This window comes from Panthera leo, chromosome A3 (genome assembly GCF_018350215.1).
Source record: "Panthera leo isolate Ple1 chromosome A3, P.leo_Ple1_pat1.1, whole genome shotgun sequence".
NCBI classification, from domain to species: Eukaryota; Metazoa; Chordata; class Mammalia; order Carnivora; family Felidae; genus Panthera; species Panthera leo.
Genome location: NC_056681.1, coordinates 58082190 through 58097835, shown reverse-complemented (window position 1 = coordinate 58097835; position 15646 = coordinate 58082190). Strand labels below are relative to the sequence as shown.

Below are 15646 nucleotides of genomic sequence, written 5' to 3'. Positions count from 1 at the left end.
CTCTGCGCCCGCACCACAGAGCTTGCTTGGGGTTCTCTCTCCCTCCCTCCCTCCCTCTCTCTTTCTCTCTCTCTCTCTGTCTCTCTCTCTCTCTCTCTCTCTGCCCCTCCCCCACTTTTGCTGTCTCTCTCAAATAAATTTGAAAACATTATTTAAAAAAAAAAAAAAAGACTACATTCAGCTTTGTAAGAAATAGCTAGGCTGTCTTCTAAAGTGACTCTATCACATGTTCCTACAAGGCATGAATGAAGATGTTGCTCATGGCCTCATCAGCATTTGGTGATGTATTTTGGGTTAGTATAGTATAGTGTCTGATTATTGTTTTAATTTTTAATTCCTGATGAAATGGTGTTGAATATCTTTTCACATGGTTATTTGCCATCTATGTATGTCATCTTTAATGAGGTATCCGTTAAGGTCTTTTGTCTGTTTTATAATCGGGTTGTTTGTTTTCTTCTCTTGAGTTTTAAGAGTTCTTTGTACGTTTTGGATACAAGTTCTTTATCAAATAGGTTTCTGCAATTTTTTTTTTTTTTTTTTTTTTTTTTTTTTTGCAGTTTGTGGCTTGTCTGTCCATTCTCTTAACTGTGTCTTCGACAAAAGTTTTTAATTTTAATAAGGTCTAACTTACCTTTTTTTTTTTCTTTCATGGATTATCCTTTTGGTGTTATATCTGAAAAGGCATTGCCAAATCCAAGGAGGTTGTACCTAGGTTTTCTCCTATGTTATCTTCTAGAAGCTTTATAGCTTTGCATTTCATGTTTAGGTCTGTGATCCATTTGATCTTTGTGAAAGGTTCAAAGTCTATAAATTCATTATTTTTTGTATATGAATGTCCAGTCCTTCTAGCAGTGATTGTCGAAAAGACCATCCTTTTTCTGTTGAATGGCCTTTGATCCTTTGTCAAAGATTAGTTCATTATATTTTTTTGTTTGTTTTTTATTTTTGGGAGAGAGAACCAGTGGGGAAGAGGAGCAGAAGGGGAGAGAGAGAGAGAGAGACAGAAAGAAAGAGAATCTCAGGCAGGCTCCATGCTCAGTGTGGACCCCAATGCGGGGCTCTGTCCCACAACCCTGGGATCATAAACTGAGCTGAAGTCAAGAGTTGGACACTCAACTGACTGAGCCACCCAGGCACCCCCATAGTTCATTACATTTGTGTGGGTTTAGATCTCTGTTTTGTTCCATTGATCTGTCTTTCCTTTTGCTAATACCACATTGTCTTGATTACTGTAGCTTTGAAGTAACTCTTGAAGTCAGGTAGTGTCAGCCCTCCAAACTTGTTCTTGCTCAATACTGTGTTGGCTGTTTTGGCTCTTTTGCCTTTCCATATAAAGTTTAGAGTCAGTTTATTAACATGTACAAATAACTTGATAGGATTTTGATTGGGATTACATTGATTGTACATAGATCAAGTTCAGTAGAACTTACATCTTAGCAATATTGAGTTTTACCCATGACCATTGAATATATCTCCATCTGTTTCGATCTCCTTTAATTTCTTTCTTCAGAGTTTTGTAGTTTTCCTCATACAGATGTTGTGTAGGGCTATTTTGTCACATTTATAACTAAATATATCTTTTTTTGGTTTTTAGTACTTCTGCAGATGCTGTATTTTAATTTCAAATTTCCAATTGCTTGTTGCAAATATATAGGAAAACAGTTGACTTTTATATATGAACCTTGTAGCTTGCAACCTTATATAATTATTTATTAATTGCAGGAATTTTTTTTTTTACCAGTTCTTTGTCATTTTCTATGTAAACAGTCCTGTATTTCTTCCTTCCCAGTTTGCATACCTTTTATTTCCTTTGTCTTACTGCATTAGCTAGGACATGTAGTATGATGTTTAATAGGAGTGGTAAGTGGGGACACCCTTCCCTTGTTCCTGATCTGAAGAGGAAAGTATCTAGTTTCTCACCATTAAGTATGGTATTAGCTGTAAGTTTTTTGTAGATGTTATTTGTCAAATTGAGGCAATTTCCCTCTATTCCTATTTGCTGTGAATGTTTGATCATGAAATGAATGTTGGGTTTTGTCAGATGTTTTTTCTGCATCTGTTGATAAGATCATATGATTTTTCTTCTTAAGCTTGTCAATGTGTCTAGTTTCTTTTGTTCAACACCTGTTTTGTTGTTGTTGCTCATAGAGGTGTATTGTTCCACTTCATTTCTGTGTATGACTATACCACAATTCATTTATTTGTTCTGTTGTTGATAAACATTTGTGTTTGCTGTTTTCAGTTCTTAGGAACAATGCTGCTGTGAACATTCTTGTTCATGTTTTTGGGAGCTCATACACACACATTAATATGAAGAGAGAAGTTACTGGATCATAAGTAGCATATACATGCATCCTACTTTAATAGATAATGCCAAGCTTTTTAAAATGGTTCTAACAATTTATAGCACTGGTTTCTGAGTTTCTAGTTACTCCTCATCTTCCCTACTTTGAGTACTATTGTTCTTTTTAATTCTAGACACTCTGATAGATGCATAAAATTGTATCTCATTATGGTTTTAATATGCATTCACTAATTGACTATTGAGAGCAAGTACTTTTTTATGTATCTATGAGTTAACTTCTTTTGACTGTTATAGTCGACTGCCCACTTTTTCAGTTGGGTTATCTCTCTTCTAAGTGATTTATAGGTTGTGAGTCCTCTGTCAGCCCTTTAAGTTGCACACATCTTCAATTTATGGCTTTTTGCTGGATTTGATTCCCTGCCTTGGTTGATCTATTTAATCTTCCTATGCTGTCTAATGAGAACTAATAGCTACTCCAGAGAGTTTTGAGAATCAGATCACATAATACATGTGAAAGCATCTTATAAGGTCTGTTGGTTGCATTGCTGTGCAGGTGTTTGTATTACTTTGTGGTTTATGGATACTGGCTATCTACATAAGTGTGAGTTCTTTTTTCTTTTAAAACCTTCCCTTCTAATCAGGCCTATACCTGATGATAATTCTATAGGAGTTTCAAAATCCATTTTGAATAGCTTAAATTGAGGTTTTAGTAAAACTCATACAGAATGGTTCCCTTAGGAGGATAATATTTATTGCTCATTTGGTTACTATTGTTATTAATAGATGGCACCTACTTTGAATACGTATATAAAATATTTATATTTGTTTTGCTAGGCAAAAAAGATAAGTTACGTGTCTACTATTTGTCTTGGTTACGAAATAAAATACTTCACAATGATCCAGAAGTTGAGAAGAAGCAGGGATGGACAACCGTGGGGGATTTGGAAGGATGTGTACACTATAAAGTTGGTAAGTTCCAGGAGGGTCATGAGGGTTTTGTTCTGCAGGGTTTTGTTCCACAGGGTTCTTTCTGATACACCTAGATGTTTTCTGCGATTATGTTTCTAAGGCATCTTCTAATCCCGAAGTGTCATCTTGACTCACAATGCACCTTTTAACATAACCCCATTCATTCCTGCCATTCATTCTGTCCTCCATCCATCTCATGCTCACATTCATCTTGCGAGCAAGGCTTTTTACCCTTCCTCTTTGACAGTCCAGATTCTTCTCTGTAAGATGTGGTCACAATAACCTCTCTAAGGAAACCTTGCCAAAGGAAAGCCAGCCAATTTGGATTCTTGCTTTGTGCTCCAGGCCTCGTCTCCATTGAGAGGACTTTGGGTCCTTGGCAGTCATTGACAGAATGTTTGAGAGTTTGACCAAAGAGCTATATGGCTTGTTGTTTTGAATGAAGCGCACTGTGCAAAGCTACTGTGCTCTTAACTACTAAACGAATCTAGTCGGCCAGCCAATGTTTCGTAGCAACTGTCTTGTTTTTTCTCTTGCTGGCACGCATGCTTTGGTTCTTATGAAGTAAGAGCTTGCAAGAACAAAACCAAAACAATTTTTTTTTTATGTATGAAAAAAAATTAAAATACTGGTACTAATGTTGGAAGTAAAGGGGAAATAATGAAGCTTAGCCAAATTAAACTTTATTGGAGAGATAATATATTCTAATAGAATTTGAAATGGGAATTTGAGAAGATCAGCAAATAGTCTCTATTATACCTAAGACTGATTAATGTAAGGGTCCTATTGAATATTGATTTCTGCTACTATGTTTTGTTTTTTTCTGTTTATGAAAGTATATGCTATAGTCATTCTCTCTGCTTCTAGGGATATTACAGTCCTTGACATTCTCTTATTATTTATATAATCTGTCCACAACTCTCAGCTCACTGATTAATAATGATTGCAGAAGCCACCCTAGTTTGGCATGATTCTGAGTGTTACTGAAAAGTAGTACTATATACTTGATGAAATTTTGGGATTGGGATTTTCTGTGCTGTGTTTATGTGAAATAATTTTTGCGGGGTAACTAAAATCATCTAAGGTTAAATTTAATGAAATCATTCAGAATGGGTGAAATGTGCATGAATAGATTATCCTACAGGGGGAACTAGAGGCAGATGTGTTACACTGTGCTGGGCTTTTCATTGGAATAAAACAGTTATCCTCAGGTCTGTCATTCTTACAGAATGAATCACAAGCATTTTCTGCGGTAAGAGTGTGTGGTACCATTCATTCATTATACTTTTAGGAAATTATATTCAGTTTATCAAGACCTGTGCTGTACAATATGATTTCCATCAAGAATAGGGGCTACTTAAATTTATATTTAAATTAATTAACACGAAATAAACTATAAAATGTGGTTCTTCAGTGGCACTAGTCCATTCCATGTGCCCAATGTGGCTATCATATTAGCAGTACAGATCTAAAATCTTTTCATCATTGCAAAAAATTCTGTTAAACAGCACTGGTTTGGACAACCTTTGATAATCCTTTGTGTCTTAATATTAATGTCAGTGATTTATTCGAATAGTGATACTATATTGGAAATTAACAAGGAGAATTATCAAGTTAACAAGCCATCTCTCATGTGCAAAGGAAGAATAAGGTAGTATTGTGACATTAGATAGTTTATAAAGAAACTGGTAGAGCTGTGCCAGACCACTAAGTCATGTGAGGGCACAGCCCCTCAGAGCATCTGTTTTTAAGCAGAGTTGGTTGGCTGCAAGAGAACCGGAATAGCTATGTAAAGAAGGCATTTTCAACTGAAAAAATGTATATAGCTGAATAGAGATTTCCTTTACTACTGTTCTTTTTGTATGGAACTTTAGGTAGAATTCAGGCAGTCACTGCCTATATAGATCAGGAAGCGGTTTGAAGTGATACTTAGCTGATTAACCACTTCATTATCCTTTTGAAGCAATACTGAGCCCTTAAGACTTTAGGGTGGTAGGCCTGGCATTGTCTTTGATTAGTAAATACTTTCAGTCTAAGAAGATTAGGAACATTAGTGAAAGTATTCCTTAATAGTAACCAGAGTATTGGGATTGAGTCCCAAACATCAGTCAAGAAATATGGGAATAGGCTGAATCATACATAAAAGTATTGGAAAAGGAAACTCTGAGGTTTGATCACTCAGCATTTTTTTCCTGTTGATCTAGATGACTCAATAGAAGGCATTATTTATAAAGTTTGCAAAAGACAACTAACAGAATTTAGAGTTCCATGTTGATTCTGACCTGTGCTTCTCTTGTTTATGTTGTTGTTTTCAGTAAAATATGAAAGAATCAAATTTCTGGTAATTGCTTTGAAGAGTTCTGTGGAGGTCTATGCGTGGGCACCCAAGCCATATCACAAATTTATGGCCTTTAAGGTAACAGCATCAAGTGTACTTACAAGTAGCATCAGCCATGCATGCATGACCAAGAAAGAGCCAGAGGACAGTTTAAAAACCCTAAATAGTTAAAACTGATCATTTAAAAGCTATGTACTAATATAGAGTATAATTCTGTCATAAGAGAGGCCATTTCTAATGTAATAGGCCTCACTGTCTGCTTTCCAAGCCCTCAGAGTATGAGGAAAGAGCTAAATGTTTGGTAGACATTGATTGATATGTCAATATGGTAACAGAAAAAAGTAATGCTACCTCTAATTAAAAAGCAGATCTTGGGGTGCCTGGGTGGCTCAGTCGGTTAAGCGTCTGACTTCGGCTCAAGTCATGATCTCACGGCTTATGAGTTCAGACCCTGCATCGGGCTCTGTGCTGACAGCTCAGAGCCTGGAGCCTCCTACTTCACATTCTGTGTCTCCTTCACTCTCTGCCCTCTCCTACTTATGCTCTCTCTCTCAAAAATAAATAAAAACATTAAAAAAAACAAAAACAGCAGACCGTGACCATCTGCCTGAAGTCATGCATGTGTATAAAGATTTAGATATGTTTTTGATAAATAGTATCCAACAATAGGCAGCTTGGAGGTATATCTTTTCAATAGAATACTAACTAAAAAACAAATTACAGAAATTCTTAATGACACAGGAATATGTATTATGCGTTAAATAGAAAAAGTAAGTTAAAAGCATGAATAATGCATTGTTTTTGTTTAAGGGAAAAACTATAGAAAAACATTAGTATTTTTCTGTGTGAGTATTTTTAATATTTTTTATAATTCTAGAGTTCGCATTAGATACAAATTTATGAAATTCTTAATTAAAATATTACTCTGACATTAGATATTATAAATAACTTAACATCATTTCTTATATTAGGCACAAAACTTTGAGTATAGCTCCTGGGGCTGTTTTAATGCATATCATGAAATTAAGAATTTTTCATCCAAAATGATTCTATTTACTTACCTTTTTTTCTTGTTCTTGATACATTTTATTAAGGGTAAGTTTCAAGTATTTGGAAAATTGACATATTTAGATTGCTTATTGCTTGATTCCGCAATAAAGCAGGATAAATGGGGTTACCATATTTGCTCAAGAAATAAATCCACATGTTACTGACTAAAAGTAATTGGTTGTATCTTCTGAGATCTGGTCTTAATATCCTTTATGTGCCAGATGTACTCTCCTAGTTGCTTTTATAAGTATATTGTTTAAGTCTGTCTTGTGAGCTGTAGGTATTGATATTAATCAAGAACTGAGGTCATCTAGTTTATTACAGGTCATCCAGGTTAATATCCTACAGCTTTTCATCACTGTATTGCTCCAGTCAAAAAATTAAAGTAGAAGTCTCTATGATGACTATGATGACCATACTAAAAATTCTCAGTATGTGACTCCTGCAACTCCACCTCTTTCTCCATTGTCTGCATTGAATAGTTGAATACTGTGCTACAGAAAGTCCTGGTTCTTTCACTTTAGATGTTTTTCTCACCAAGACAAGAAGGTGGAATTCTTGGGCCAGGTAGGGGGAATTTGCGACACGTCTTCTGGAAGAAATGTCTCCCAGATGCTGATTGGCAGACAAAAGCATAATAAATTAGAGACTTATTTCATAGAGTATTTTTGCTTATGGTTGTTGCCAGAATGGCTCAGTAATTAAATAACTGAGTACCTTGGGTTTGGCTTCTCCTGTTTGATCTATCAGAAATAAGTTCTTCTTTGTCTTACTACTTTTGTCTCGGTTACTTCTTTGTAGTCATTTGGAGAATTGGTACATAAGCCATTACTGGTGGATCTCACTGTTGAGGAAGGCCAGAGGTTGAAAGTGATCTATGGATCCTGTGCTGGATTTCATGCTGTTGATGTGGATTCAGGATCAGTCTATGACATTTATCTACCAACACACGTAAGAAAGAACCCACACTCTATGGTTGGTTGACTGGCTTCATTTTGTTTTGACTTTTTTCTTTACTCTGCTTAGTGAACTAACACAAGCAGGGATTCCTTGCTTCCCCTTGGTGTGGGGGTGAGTATTTAAATGATGTGCCATTCTCAATAGCTGCATGCTCTGAGACAAGTGGAAATCCATTCTCCTGGCTCTGTGAAGCCCTCCTGAAAACCTCTTAGCCCTGGCTTTGACTAACATGGGATGTATTTGGGGCAATTGCTGGCAGGTCAGAATATCCCTGGGTTGGGAGTGGTTTCAATTAATTTCTTAATAGAATCCACAATCCAGATATGTTCCAGGGGCCTCAGAAAATGTGAACTAGTAGAGTACATGACCTGTAAAAGGTATTCTTTGAGATATATGTCGCATGAGTTTTCCAAAATTTTATTCAATTGCTGTATTTATTCACCTGGAATATTAACCAGTGCATTCACCAAGACAATCTTTTTGAATGCTATTTCAAGGATAGAAATAACCACAAACGTACTTCCCTGTACTTTGTTCCTCTTCTCTAGATCCAGTGTAGCATCAAACCCCATGCAATCATCATCCTCCCCAACACAGATGGCATGGAGCTTCTGGTGTGCTATGAAGATGAAGGGGTTTATGTGAATACCTATGGAAGAATCACCAAGGATGTGGTTCTGCAGTGGGGAGAGATGCCAACATCTGTAGGTAGGTATCAGAGGAAAAGATAGCATATGTAAAAATGGAGCCTTCTCTAAAACTGCATGTTATCACATCAGTTTTACCTGTTGTTCAGACATTTTGGCCATTTAGCAGAATGGTTGGCAGAAAAACAAAAAACAAACAAAAAAAAACCCAGAATGGTTGGCAATATTGATGGTGAAAAGGGAGATTGTAGACCATGGCACTGGTCATAGTCTGTTTTAGAACAAAATCCAAGTAATTATTTAACACTTTAAAACTCTGTCATTTACAATCCTTCATTTAATCCTTAAGACATCCAGGATGTAGGACAGATGTGGTTGTTGACTAATCTGTGGAAAGTAAAAGGAGGCTGAAAAAGGGTAAGGGATTTATTCTTTCGAGTGGCAGTGCCACTCGATAATCTGAAATTTTTAGTTTATATCCCAAGTTGTTCTGGTTTCAATGTAGTCATTTTCTCTTCTCATCACTTCTTCTTCCTGCCTTCTTTATGACTGGTTTGATAAAAATAGGAGCACTAAACTCTATATCCAGTGGGTCATTGCTCAAAATAAGCATGAACCATCTCAAGAATTCAAATTACCACTTCTCAGGATAAACTTTAAAAGCAAAAGTTCCTTAAAAACAAAAATCTCCATATGCTAGACATGCAGATAATGTGTGTATTATATGAGCAGCATCTTTTCATAGCTGTTTCCTTATCTTTAACAATTTCATGTTTTCCCCTCTCAAAAAGCATATATTCGATCGAATCAGACGATGGGCTGGGGAGAAAAGGCCATAGAGATCCGATCTGTGGAAACTGGTCACTTGGATGGTGTGTTTATGCACAAAAGGGCTCAAAGACTAAAATTCTTATGTGAACGCAATGACAAGGTAATGGTTTCCTTACAACTTCTCTTTAGCTGCTGTTAGCTTTGGTAATGGTTTACTTTCCACGGGGTTTGGTGAAGCCTTTTCTTGAGGTTTTGATAGATTCTGAAATAAATTCATCAAGCAACATTTTAGTAGTGACTTTTTAGACCTGTATATAGGAGTTGGGGTCTGTTTTATTTTGTGTTTGCTTATGAAGGGATAAGAGATACTTGTTTCTGCCAAAATCATCGTATGTTGTTTGTAGTGGTTGTTTTTAACCCCAGTAGGTGACCTGTATGAGCTATGTTTGGTTTAGGGATAGAAAAGGTTAAAACTGCCAATCTAGTGGGATTCTTCTGTGATTGGAAGAAAGCCCCTTGCAAATTTGGTAGGGTAAAAGTTTTCTCTCGAGACCCTGATGTGCATCAGAAGGATACCACTTGTCTGCTTCTGAATAGTAAAGTAACTTCATAGTTTGCATGTCAGAAATACCTAACAGTATAAATCATTTTATGCAGAAGCATGAGCACCTCCTGCAGCTGAGACCCCCAGTCTTCAAAAGACCTAAAAACCTTTGTTTTTCAAAACTGGCCACATCCTTGTTACTTTCAAGGCCTACCAACTCCCTGGAATCCCCTCCCTAAACCAGCCTTGGAGTGGAATAGCTGGATGGCCAAGGGTGTTGACCCATCCCACGTGCTTTGAGAAGGACCTCCCAGGTGGGCCTGGCCTTTACCAAGCCCAGCTTTCTCTCTTTTCCCTCCACTTGGATGAAAATGTCTTACCACCTGAGGCAGCCTGTTGCAACCTTAGAAACTTCCCTCTTAAGAACATTTCCACCTCTTGTCTCACATTAAAATATATTAAATACCCTAGCCACTGGCCCACTAATTGACTTCTCAGATTAAATTTGAAAATTCACCTTGACAGAGAAGAGCTCTAGATCTCTCCTTGACAGCTGGGCTTTCTGCCTAACTGCATGCTCAGTAAATACGTTGCACCACCACCAGCCCCCTTTCCTGTGATCCTGTAGCTCGTTTACTAACGGTGTTGACATTGTTTTCTAATCATTTACCTTAGAAATCCATACAACTTCCCAACCCAATCCAGGATTTTGCCAGCTTTTTGGCTTATATTTTCCTGAGTATATTTAATGTAGCCATAACTATAATATTCTTTGAACTTGGGCATTGAAATATTTTTATTATTTATTATGTTATATCCTTTGAAGTTTACTAATCAAAGGCCCAAAAGTAAACTATAGTATTGTGACTATAGAGTAATATGAAATAACATATATTTTAGCTTAATTTTTTAAAAGAGAAAAATCAGGTTGCTAAGGAGTTTTCCAGACACATTTATCTTTTAGATGATATTAGCAGTGGAGATAAAAAGAAATAACTCAATTTCAGAAATATCAGTGTTTTTCTTTTCAGTTCTCACAATATGGCAGTGATAGCCTTCTTAGTTGTGATAAAAATTAGCTACAGAGATGACCTCCTTATGATCAAGTGATACTGATGTCCTCTCAGATTTTCTTTTGAAAGAGGCCTTTGGGCTTTTAGGCTGCCTGCATTTGGAGGTGTTGAGGTATTGAGGTGTTGGTGGCACTAGGTCACCTGCCTGGGAACCATAGGAAGGATTGCTCCAAAGGACTGGGTTGTGTTGTGTCTTCATGGTAAATCTCTCCCTCCCTCTTTCTCTTGATTTTGCAGGTCTTCTTCGCCTCCGTTCGGTCTGGTGGCAGCAGTCAGGTTTATTTCATGACATTAGGCAGGACTTCCCTTCTGAGCTGGTAGAAGCATTGTGATGAGGATTGCTGGCCCCCAGAGTCTTCAATGAGATCCTGAGAACTTGGAATTCCTTGCAACTGGAGCTCAGAGCTGCACCGGTGTAGTCCAGGACAGCTGTGTATGCAGACACCACGTGTGGGGTGTTTCGTTTCGTTTCATTTCCTTTCTGCACCTCTTACCAGTTTATCCCCCTTCTCTTCTTTCCCCTACTCAAAAATAAATCAAGGCTGCAATGCAGCTGGTGCTGTTCACATTCTACCATCAGGTGCTATAAGTGTTTGGGATCGAGCATCAGACCAGAAAGCAAATGCCTTTCCTTCAGCTCCAGAATTCCTTGTCTCTGAGTGACTCTGTCTTATGGGTATCTGAAAGTGGAGACTATGAACATGCCATTGGTTTGGAAGTGGGCACATGGAGGTGTAAAATGGTGGTCTCATGAGCGGTTTGCTGAAGCAGAGAGCAGATTTAATATAGTAACATTAACAGTGTATTTAATTGACATTTCTTTTTTGTAATGTGACAATATGTGGTCAAAGAAGAAGGTGCAGGTTTAAGAAGTTAATATTTATAAAATGTGAAAGACACAGTTACTAGGATAACTTTTTTGTGGGTGGGGCTTGGGAGGCAGGGTGGGGTGGGTTAAGGGGGTCCCATTTTATTTGGATTTTTTTTTTTTTTTTTTTTTTTTTTTTTGGCTTGGCCAAAAACTCCGTCATTTTTCTGTGTACCAGGTTTTGCCTAAATCATGTGCAGATGGTTCTTAAAAAAAAAAAAAAAAAAAAAAAAAGGAAAAAGAAAATGTGTGCATTTGTATAATGGCCAGAACTTTGTTGTGTGACAGTATTAGCACTGCCTCAGCCTAAAGGTTTAATTTTTGTTTAAACCTAGAAGCACGACAAGTTTTACCACAGTCTGCACTTGCAGAGGAAAAGAAATTGTTTCAGCCACATGTTTATTTTTTTGCCTACCTCATTGTTTGTAATGCATTAAGAGGTGGTTTAGTTTATATGTTTTTGGAGGAAAACATTAATGTTTTAATTTAATCTTAATACCAAAACTATCAGATTGAAGTTTGACTGTTATTTTGTCACAGGTCTCAGTAGGCACAAGAGAAATTGTCCCTGAAGATGGGAAATAGCCACATGGTTTCATCATGCTGATGGATGCAGTCTGTTTTTCTAAGTTCAGAGAGCAGAATGCTTCGTTTTCACCAGATGCACCATTAGTGGTTGATGGGCAACTATGGCCTCTAACACAAGGGGCCTCACTGTTCTCAATTTGGGGTTTGGTGGCAGACAGGCGGTCATGTTAGAATAGTCACACAAACTGTTCAGTGTTGCAGGAACCTTTTCTTGGCAGGGGGTGGGGGGGTGGAGTTTCCCTTTTCTAAAAATGCAATGCACTAAAACTATTTTAAGAATGTAGTTAATACTGCTTATTCATAAGATGGCATCTTCCTGTGTTTTAGGTGTAATATCCAAGCCCTGGCTTTTCTCCTCCTCTCACTTGCTCTCTTGTTCTCTCTCTGTTTTTTAAACCAATTTTACTTTATGAATATGTTCATGACATTTGTAATAAATGTCTTGGGTAATAATTTGTTTCATGGCTTCATGGTCACTCAATTCCTCTGAGACTATTAATCTCTTGGTAAAGGAGCAATGCTCAGTGTCATGGCTGTGCCATCTTACTTTCCTCTTGTTGAGTTTCGAGTGGGAATATTGTGTGATGGCTACTTTAAACTTTGTTTACCAAACAGAACTTGGCATTTCATAGGCTTAATACTCGAGTACTTTGTGATTAAGTTTCTTTTATAACATGAAAAAGGAAGATTTTCCTCCTGAAAATATAACAATCATTTGCACCTATTTGTTAAGGCTTTGCCCAGCATTCTCATCCTATTTGGCATCCAGTTTGACCCCTGTTATTCTGTTCCTCCTGGTCAGCATCTCTGCCAAAGGCTCTCCTTTGAATTATAAAAACCTAGTGAACAATCTGTATACTCACAGATGCAGAAAGAGCAGCTGGTTGTACATAGCCACAATGACAGATAAGTAAGCGAGCCTTAGTCTCTTTTGAAAAGGACAAGGCATTAGAAATGGCTTTTCCATCTGTGTGACTTTGGAATGATGCTGATGTCCAAAGCAGAAAGGACTAGTTCTTTTCTACGGATTCATAGTTAACACAGAGAAGATTGAAGAGTTAATCCCACCTTTGGAAGGGACTTTTGAGATGGGCCAGATGCCATCACCACAGAATTTCAGTCAAAATCAAATTACCGCTGGTGATTTCCTACATGTTTTAGTTTTTTTGGGTAAGATAAAACGTGCCACAGTGAACACGTGTGCATGCCGAGAGGAGAAAGAACTAGATAGCTTGGTCAATCCAAGTTGGCTTTGTAGCCTCTCCCATGACTTTAGAGAGAGGTAAAGTTGAACAGGTATCTGAAAAAAGAGTGAATTTCTGGTACCAATAAGGAAGACAGAAAAAAATACTTATCCAACAGACTTGAAGCTCAGTGTCTGTAAGTCAAGGTGGGGTGCACAGATAATGCACATGACTTTTCACTGGAATTACTATTTAGAACTTGACAAAAACTGGATTTCCTTTCGGAGGTAGTGGGGTCTGAGCTCAAGCCTGAATTGTGCCTGTCCTGGTGGCCACCTGGCACTCTTTTGGTGTTTGTGTTGAACGTAATCAAATCTATCTGTGTGCTTAATTCACTGAGGTCAGACTGCCGTTTGTCCTTATGGGACGGGCTCCTGGTGTGTGCTTTCCTTGGCTGTGGTGTCCTTGCCTTCTTGGCTGCAGCACCTTGTACACCAGATTGTGTTGCTACAGCTTGATTCAGGTACCCAGTTAGGTTTCTCCATTAAAAATTACGAGCTGGTGAAATTTCCTTCTTCTAGAGAAGGGGTGATCTTTTTTTTCCTTTAACAGGGTAGTGACTTCACAAAAGTGCCAAGATGGCAAAATTATAAAAAGAAGACAGTATTATACCATTAAATATGGAACATTGAACTACTTAGCACTGCTCTTCAAAATACAGATGTCTCTAGGTATAGTCAAAGCTTTAATAAGTAATACCTTTCTGTATTTAAATCAGAGCAACTCTGTATTGAGTGCAGTGTTCTTAACTTTTTTCTCATGCACATGTTATGTTGGAGAAAATGTTTACAAAAATGGTTTTGTTTCACTAATGTGCATCATATTTATGGTTTATTTTTAAGTGATTTTTTATGGGTTATTTAGGTTTCTGTCTTAGTTGTAGTCCACTTACAGTGATTCATAATTCTTAACTTTGCCAATTACAAATTTGCTAAGCAGTAGTACAAATGACAGACTGCATTAAATTTACTAATCCTACAGCTGCAAAGCAGACTGGTGGCAAGTACATGCCCCCCCCCCCCAACCCAAGTGCTAACTTGTCTTCTGTGTATTATGAAAATTACTGTTGTCCCCCCACCTTTCTCCTTAAATAAAAGAAAAATGACACCTATTTTATGTGGCATGAGTTTCAAATATATTCTGATCCTTCAGAATGTCTCCTTCCCATGAGGATCCATATTTTATACACACCTCCTTCCCCAGTGCCACCCCTGGCTAGAGAGGGTAGCTCCATATCCTGCTATCTCCTGAAACAGGAATGTTTGTTCAAGGTGAGCTCTTGATCTTGAAGCCAAGAATGGGTAAAGCTGATCCTTAAGGAGGAAATAAGGTTTTATTTTTGCAAGTCTGAATTGAATCAGAAAGTAAACTAGCATGATGTTTGTATCTAATAGGACAGTTGAAGTGGCCCTTCCTCAAATTGGCATCATAAATACTAAGGCCTAGTAATTGGAAGGTCTTTGTGGCCAAGCCCCTGGGGTGTGTGTCACTGATTTCCCCCAGAGATCTGACATGCGTGATCCCCATTGGACAGATCTAGGACCACATTGCCGCGACCAGCATTTTGGCCAAGCCTCCATGGTTGCAAAGGGGAGGCCACACTACATGATCATAACTCACATGTTAATAAACCAGCTCCTTTGTGCTTCATATTAGAAACATGTTGTTTCTCTAAGGTGAAAATAAAATTGTAAATACCTAGGCCACCAAATGAGTATGTTTTGTCTTTTCCTACGTGATATTTGTTACAGCTGGTGGATGATTAAGGAATAAAAATCTCATGGAGGGCTAGTTGTCTTGGTACCATCATTCATTCTTCCTGTTCCTACTTTGTCCTCCACTGGTGTGGATCTTCTTAAACAAGCAACCAAGATGAAAACAGCCCCTCTAACTGATACCAGCTCTGTGTTTTGGCATCACATTCAAGACATTCAAGGGTACAGTAAAATTGCTGCCTTCTTTTCCATCTGTGACTTCAACAACAACAGATACTGTGCTTTACTTTCAGAGTACAGTTCACCCTTAAACAACATGGGACTAGGGTCACCAACCCCTTGTGCCATCTAAACTCAGTATAACTTCCAACTCCCCGGTAGCAGGCTAACTACCAGTAGCCTACTGTTGATTGACTGGAAGCCTTACTGATAACGTAAACAGTCAACACATTGTGTATGTGTTACATACTGCATTCTTAAAGTAAGCTAGAGAAAAGAAAATGTTATTAAAGCTATAAGGAAAACACATGGGCCCACATAGTTCAAACATGTTGAAGGGTCAACTGTAGTTATT

General features: G+C 37.7%; 1 protein-coding gene across 45 annotated transcripts in view; it reads left to right on the top strand.

Moving 5' to 3' along the window:
• Positions 1-11230, top strand: part of MAP4K4 (mitogen-activated protein kinase kinase kinase kinase 4) — a 188162-nt gene extending 176932 nt beyond the window's left edge. For 29 of the 45 annotated variants that reach the window (XM_042931937.1, XM_042931908.1, XM_042931925.1 and 26 more), the window contains 6 exons: positions 3140-3274; positions 5590-5690; positions 7464-7613; positions 8171-8330; positions 9061-9200; positions 10895-11230. In XM_042931937.1, the coding sequence (XP_042787871.1) occupies positions 3140-3274; positions 5590-5690; positions 7464-7613; positions 8171-8330; positions 9061-9200; positions 10895-10978 (770 nt within the window). In that variant the 3' untranslated portion in view covers positions 10979-11230. Of the gene's footprint in view, positions 1-3139; positions 3275-5589; positions 5691-7463; positions 7638-8170; positions 8331-9060; positions 9201-10894 lie in introns of all 45 variants that reach the window. The other 16 variants (XM_042931906.1, XM_042931899.1, XM_042931913.1 and 13 more) reach the window with 1 other exon arrangement.
• The last annotated feature ends 4416 nt before the right edge of the window (positions 11231-15646 follow it).